At 46.8% G+C, this 7,483-nt stretch overlaps 1 protein-coding gene across 1 annotated transcript; it reads right to left on the bottom strand.

Annotated features, from left to right (window-relative positions):
* Positions 1 to 1,334: 1,334 nt before the first annotated feature.
* On the bottom strand, positions 1,335 to 3,031 carry LACBIDRAFT_330632 (uncharacterized protein; the record flags this gene model as incomplete). The annotated part of the gene is made up of 7 exons (XM_001884862.1): positions 1,335 to 1,420; positions 1,575 to 1,760; positions 1,795 to 1,811; positions 2,027 to 2,508; positions 2,665 to 2,913; positions 2,943 to 2,989; positions 3,022 to 3,031. 7 exons carry the CDS (start codon positions 3,029 to 3,031, stop codon positions 1,335 to 1,337), a joined length of 1,077 nt encoding a protein of 358 aa, XP_001884897.1.
* Positions 3,032 to 7,483: the final 4,452 nt, after the last annotated feature.

Here is a 7,483-nt window from a genome sequence, read left to right as displayed (position 1 = left end):
TGTAGAGGTGAGTAGCATAGTGACATTCAGAGGAGAGCTCGTGACTCTCCAGTAGCTGATTCTTTTATTTCATTCCGTCTTCCACAGTAAGATCTTACTACATCTTCTTGCGGCATTCCGAGGAAGAAGAGTACGTCTACGCTCGTGGCTTACCAGAGCATCAGTAGCTACTCGCGTAGTAAGACTGACTCATAAGACTCAGATTAGATCTTCGACAGAGGTCTTCACACCATAGTGGTAACCTTCACCACAGAAGCTCACCAGTTCTACCTTGTCGTTGTCGCTCGAACCCCGTAAATCTACGTGGTCCTCCGAACAGGTTCCCACAAAGGTGGACACTGTGGGAATCAACGACAGCCTGGTTGGCTTAGGCACAACAATGGAAGAGGAGCTTAGAACAGAAGCGAGTGGGGGACGATCTGAAGGATCGAAGCAACGGAAACCTCGTAGAGGCGCCCCTCCTTCTTCGTTAAGTCAACCAACTCCTTCCGATCGTTCTCGATCTTCGTCACCTTCTAAATCTAACAGATCTACTTCAACTACTGCCCTACCTAGAACTTCCACGTCAACGAAAGCAAAAGCTTTCTCCATTCCAGCAACTCCTCAGCCTCCCAAGAACGTAAAGAAGCCTATTTCAAACTATTTCGGAGCGCGCAACGATCAACTGGACGTAGCCGCTTCTTTTAGGAGGAGACAACCGTTAGAGGGCCGAGCGGCTTTCAAACATCATCGCTTTCTACCACGTTCGGCGTCGACTACTACTACTCCCTCTTCCTCCAGTTTCCAACCTCAGTTTCCATCCCCGGAATCACATTACACCCAGAGCTCATACCGAGCTTTCGAATTTAAAATACCCGCTCCCATTTCGCCAACAACGGATATCAGCGCACAAGGGGAAATACTTCCTGCTTCTTCTATATCCCATCAGCTCAGTATCACCTCTCCACCAATCATAGAATCAGTCCTCACCGACAACGATACTTTAGACATGAGCTCTACCATAGAAACTACGTCGTCACAAACTTTTCGCCCTGAGACAGGCAGAGGCTATGAGGGGTCCCCTATGGCGCGACTCATACGTCAGTTCAAGGAGTCGAGTGATGACGACATATCTACTTATCAGCAAGCAATAAACCTTTCCGCGAAGTCTTGTCTACTATCTAATGACGTAGTGGAACTTGAAGGGTCTCAAAGAAGCTTCGCATTACATCCCACTCTCCTAAGAGACGTCACTCAGTTAGTAGGAGAGTTGCAAGTTTTCCTAGAGCGAACGTCCACTTTAATCCCTGAAAGAAGCTCTTACTACAAAGTAGATCCTAGGGATACATTTTTATCTATCTTGAGAGAATCTTCAGATGCTCTACAGGTGCATGCGGCTTGGATGGGGTTGTCCAGGCGACTACGATTCGCACAAGAGAATCTATGGAAATACGAAGCACAGTATTGCAGTCCTTTGGCTGGCGAAAATGTCATCATGCCCACTTCTCCTCTTTCCACGGATCCAGGTATCTACGAAGCCATGGAAGACTTGGACAATTTGGATCTTCGATTAAGGTACTTATTCGATAACGTACCACAGTACTTTACAGTGCCCCTCCCATTCCTGCAGGAATCCGCTGGAATCCACAGGAATCCACCGGAATCCGCAGGAATGGGACCGGAATCTGCAGGAATCCACAGGAATCCGCAGGAATGGGACCAGAATCCCCAGGAATCCACAGGAATCCACAGGAATGGGACTGGAATCCACAGGAATGGGACTGGAATAGAAGTAAAATCATAGATACAACATACATTTACACCAATACACACTTCTGCATACTTCTCTCAGTACTTTTTAAGCTGATCAGTTTTCAGTATTAGTTCTGATCAGACCTTGGACAAAGTAAGGAGATATTATGTGACTGAATCTAACTCAGGCCTTCTGCTGACAACTTAATCTTAGGATTCCTTAGGACATTTATACTTAAAGAGGGAAGATTCATTTAGACTCATTTATTAAAAATACATGATGGAATTTATCTACATTGAATCTAGATAGAGGGAGGGGGAGGAGTGGAGGGAGAGGGGAAAAGTGGAGGGAGTGGAGGGAGTGAGGGGGAAGGAGTGGAGGGGTAGGGGTGCTGGGGAGTGGGGGGAATGAAGAACTAGAGGGGGGGGGAAAAACTGAAGGGAGGGCAGTGAGGGAGAGGGGAGGTAGGGAATGAGGGAATGAAGGCAGGGGGTAGGGAATGAAGACAGGGGGTAGGGAATGAAGGGGGTAGGGAATGAAGGGAGGGGGTTGGGAATGAAGGGGGTAGGGAGAGGGAGGGAGTGGTGAGCAGGAAAGGAGGGGGAGTAAGGGAGGGGGAAGGGGATGGTGGGTAGTGGGTGAGCAGTAGGGAGAGGGAAGGAGTTGTGAGCAGCAGGGGAGGGGGAGGGAGTGGTCTCGTTGGCGCGCATCGTCGACGCGTCATCGCGTCGCGTCGTCGTCCTCGCGTGTTGTCGTCCTCGTTGGCGTCGTGTCCGCTGGGCATTGCGTTGTGGCCGTTAGGCGTCGTTTCGTGGGCGGCCTGTGGTTTTTGTGGGCGCCGTGGTGTTTTTGTGGGCGCCGTGCTGTTGCCGTAGGTGTTCGTGGTGTTTTCGTGGGTGTTATGGTGTTTTCGTGAGATGCGGGTGACGTACGTTGTCAACGTCGTCGTCGTCGTTGGCGTTGCGGCGTGCGTGGTCGTTGTGGGCGCTCGTGGATGGTGGTGGGTTCGTCGCGTTGTCGTCGTTGTGACGTGGCGTTGCGCCATTTGCGTGGTCGTTGTGGTGGGCGCTCGTGGATGGTGGTGGGTGCTCATGGATGGTGGTGGTGTTGTTGTTGTTGTCCGTTTGGCTGCCACGTCGCTGGCGGTGGTCGTTGCCGTTCGTTGCTGGGTGGTAAATGTACTTACATATCCGAGTGCGTGCCCGCAAACCAGACTTCCAGGGTTTGCGGATGCTTTACTGTCACCTTGTTCATACCCTGCGCACTTCAGTCACCCAGTGCCAACTGACTATTAGTCATGCAAACTCCACGTAAGTTACATGACTAAATGTCATAGACCATATCTATATTCTAGATATATATGGGTCCTAGAAAGCCCTGAAATCTAAAATATATTCTTGAGACATGGACCCTGAAATGTCACACAAAAATTATAATGTCTGTGTCACACCACCAAAATATATTTTGCAAGTGAAATGCAGTAAGGATATATTTTTGGTGAGTGGACCCTGAAATGTCACTGTCACACCTTAGAAATATATTTTTGCCCTGGTTTGGCCTTAGGATATATTTTGTGAAGCAGGATATATTTTTCTGGTCTGTAGGGGTGTCAGGGGTCCTAGTTTCAGCAAAAAACTTGTGATTTTTTTGATGTCTGGGGCATATATTCTGGAAGATTGTGCAATGATTTCCACTATGTCTGGCTTGTGCTTCCAGTATGTAGATAGCAATAAGGGCATCAATAGCATCTGTGATCTACCTTAAATATTATCCAATGAATACAGTTCATATTACAGATTCTTTTAGCTCCTCAGAGTTCACAAAGTACTTTGTTGTTTCTCTCCTACTCTTCCTCTCTTTTTCCTCCCTCTCTCCTCCTGTCCCTCCCTCCCTCTTTCTCTTGGCTTTTGATTGTAAATTTATGGACAACCAATTCCATTCTCCTCTAAAAAATTTGGACATCAATGACATGTGTGATTCACCTTGAAGCTATTCAGTACAAGATTCCTGAGTTGCTTAAGTATCCACCTTGACACTATGAATACAGTTCACACTAAGTTTACAAAGTACTCTGAGCAGCCTTATAACTTTACTTCAGCTCTGATCCTTTAGTCACATCTTATCTGCATACCCCACCAACATGTGTATTACCATCCCCACCAGTCAAACCCCCACATGTGATGTCAAACGTCTCTTCCAACCCACTTTCAAACACAAGAGTTCACAAAGTTCTTTGTCATTTCTGTCTTTCTCCTCTTGTCAACACATTCAGAAATGTCTGAAACCATCCTCCAGAAAGCACTGTGCTGCTACCTTCTGTTTTGCCACACCCCCTTCCACAATAGAGGCTGACACTTAGCAGCGGCAGCAGGCACCTTGCTTGCTGACAAATATGCTGCTTTGCACCAATACAATGCAACTTTTTCTTTTGTAACAAAGGAAACAATGTTCAAGAGCTAGTTAACTGGAAAGATGTATGTAAATTTTGGAGCTGGCACTAAGAAAGAGATGACAATATTATGTTTTGAAAAGATGAGTTGTTTGTACAGGTTTGCTCACTCGCATGCGCAATATGCAAGAGAAGCTCCATGGCCCATGGGAAATTTGTTTGTTCATGGTTGCCTGCTCACGTGCGCAATATGCAAGAAAAGACAGAAGTTTGTTTTTAGCTGTTTGGTATTTATGACCTTGGGAGACCTTGACAAACAAGGTGACATCCAATGCTGATGTATCTGGCAAATCAACATGCCATCTCAGAGGTACGACTTCTGCTTGTTTCAGAAGGGGGGTGGTATTCCAGCTAGATGCAAAACCCTAGACACCTCCTGAAAATTTCTGGTGTCTGCCTCACTTTGTGCAAACAACTGCATTTGGCACAAGTTTGTATCATGATAACTTCAATTGGAGCATGGAGCACTCCATTACACTGCATTGGAGCAGGACTTGCATCATTTGTGCCCGCTTCCACCCTCAAATGGTTGTTTGCACAAAGCGAGGCGGAGTCGAGAAATTTCTGCAAGGTGTCTAGGGTTTTGCATTCAGCTGTCACTTGTTGACTTATGATTGACTCTACTAGGATATATTACCAGGATATTTCGTATCCTGAAACAAGATCTTGGTACATTTTATAAACTATATCCTGGACTGGATATATTACCAGGATATATTTTGTATCCTGAAACAAGATCTTGGTAGATTCTCTTAACTATATCCTGGACTGGATATAATACTAGGATATATTACTAGGATATATTTCTAGGATATATTTTATATCCTGAAACAAGATGTTGGTAGATATATCTGAAGTTATACATACATACAAGTAACAGGACATATATACTTAGTAGATTTGTCTGTAGAATTCAGAAGAGAAAGGTGTATTTCATTCTATATAACTACATAAAATGTACATTACTACATTGAATATTGAATAAATAGAGGGAAGGAGTGAGGGAGGTGGTAGGCAGTGAGGAGGAAGGGTGAGGGTGGTGGGCAATGAGGGAGAAGGGAAAAGGGTGGTACACAATGAGAGAGGGGTGATAGGCAAAGGGGGGAAGAGGGGGGAAGGAGGTGGGTGGTAGGCAATGAGGGAGGGGGGAAGGAGGTTGATAGGCAATGAGGGAGGGGGGGAGAAGTGGTAGGCAGTGTTGGAGGGGGTGAGGGTTTTGGGCAGTGAGGTGTAGGGGGTGGTGGGCAGTGAGAGAGAGGGGGTGAGGGTGGTGGGCAATGAGTGTGGAGTATTCAGCCTCGTCGCCGGGTGTGGGTGGTGGGCGCTCAGCGTGTCTTCGACACCCTCGTCGTCTCGTCGGTTTTACGCCCTCCTCCTCCTCCTCCTCGTCGTCGTCGTCTGTTTGCCGTCGTTTCTACACCCTCCTCCTCGTCGTCCGTCATTGGTACGCCCTCCTCGTCGTCGTCCGTTCACCGTTGTGGTTGTCGTCCGTCGTCCTTCATCTGTTTGCCATCGTCGTCGTCCGTCTTTCGTCCGTTCGCTGTCGTGGTTGTCGTCCGTCGTCCTTCGTCTGCTTGCCATCGTCGTCATCCGTCTGTCGCCCTTCAGTGTCCTCGTCACACCGTTGATTGACGTCTGTCCCGCCTGGCGTCGTGACGTGGCCGTTGACGGGCGGCATACCCCTCCCTTTGGGAAGGGGTGGCGTGGTGACGTGGGGTGCTATCCTTCAAGGGCTGGATGATGGAGGTCCTTTGTTAGAGATGTTTTGAAGTGGGGGGGCGGCTTACCGTTTACCGTGGTTGACATAGAATGACGACGACGACGTAATTGTCGTCGTCGTCGTCGTCCGTCTGTGACGCATAGTGGCCACGTCGCTGACGGCGACCTGGCCCGGCTTGCTCCTGGGGTCGGTCATGGCCCTGGGACCGTGGTGTGGGCTGGTCGTGGTTTTTCGTGGGCGCTGGTCGTCGTTCGCCACTTGGTCTTGGTGTTGCTTGTGGCCGTCGTTGTTGTTAGGCGGTCGTAATCGTTTGTTGGGCGCTGATCGGTGTTTGTTGGTTGCGTGTGGGTGTCGAGTTGTTGGGCGCTCGTCGTTGTTTGTGGCGTGTGGGGGTCGACTTGTTTGGCGGTGGCATTCTTTTGTTGTTTGGTAGGGCGGCCGTCGTTCATTGCAGTGGTGGGGGTTGGTGCCGAAGTGGTGGTGGGGCGGCGTGTCGCTGTTGTGAATGTTGACGTGGTGGTTGTGGGTTGAAGAAGGAAGCCATGTCACAGATTGTGACGTCGGCATCAACGTTCAAACTCGCGCACGCTCACGCCCAAATCCCAACTTCATGAGGAAGCCTTGTTCCCACTCGCGCGTGAATTTGTTGTGTTTATTAGAATTTTGTAGTGTGTAGTGTCCTCCTTTTCAATATAAAACTTTGTAGGGTCTGCATTTTGGGAGTACAAAATATTTGTGGTGTTCATTTCTCATAACAAAACTTTGTAGTGTTCACTTAATGGGACTACAAAATCCACAGTCTATTTTTTCATTGTAAAAGTTTGTAATATCTGCTTTTTCATTACAAAAATTTGTAGTATCAGCTTTTTGTGACTACAACAGTTTATACTCTCCACATCTTGGGACTACAAAAATTTGTATGTCTGCTTTTTGAGACAACAAAAGTATTATGAGTCCTTACGAGTTTACGAGTAAGACTCATTCTTTATCAACTGAGGACTTGGGCAAATTTTTCATTCATTGATTCATTTACCTTTCATCACCGCGGGAACCTTTTCTCTTAAACAGAAAAGCAGCCATAAAATCAGGAAAAATGGTAAAAGAAATCAGCAAAAAATATGTAAAAATCAGAATATTGCTTAGTAAGGTGGGGAGGCTGTGTTCAGGGTTCAGGGTCAATATCTAAATATAGAAACCACCTAAAAGTTGCCAGAAAATCAGAAAAAAATACCCCAAAATTAAGAGTGATCTTCTCTGTTGCCATGGTGTTGAAGGGGCTGTGTCCAGTATTCAGGGTCCATATCCAAATATGGAAATCAAGACAACCATGTAAAAATATTGTCATATCATGCAATGTGACTATATCTTGAGACCAGCTTTCTTGCTCTTTGAGATATTGGTCAAAAATGCATGACAATTTCCAAAAAGTGTCCAATTTTTTCAGTATTTTGTGTTTTTCTCAATGAGGAATGGTCTGCATGACATTATTTATATATATCTATAAAGGTAAGGAAAGGGGCTACAATTGTTGTTTATGGAGCTAAGTGAGAGGCTGTGCTTCTGATACCATGGGAATTTTAAC

This window comes from Laccaria bicolor, genomic scaffold (genome assembly GCF_000143565.1).
Source record: "Laccaria bicolor S238N-H82 LACBIscaffold_28 genomic scaffold, whole genome shotgun sequence".
Classification (NCBI taxonomy): Eukaryota; Fungi; Basidiomycota; class Agaricomycetes; order Agaricales; family Hydnangiaceae; genus Laccaria; species Laccaria bicolor.
The sequence above is the reverse complement of the archived record's forward strand: the minus strand, read 5'-3'. Positions and strand labels throughout refer to the sequence as shown.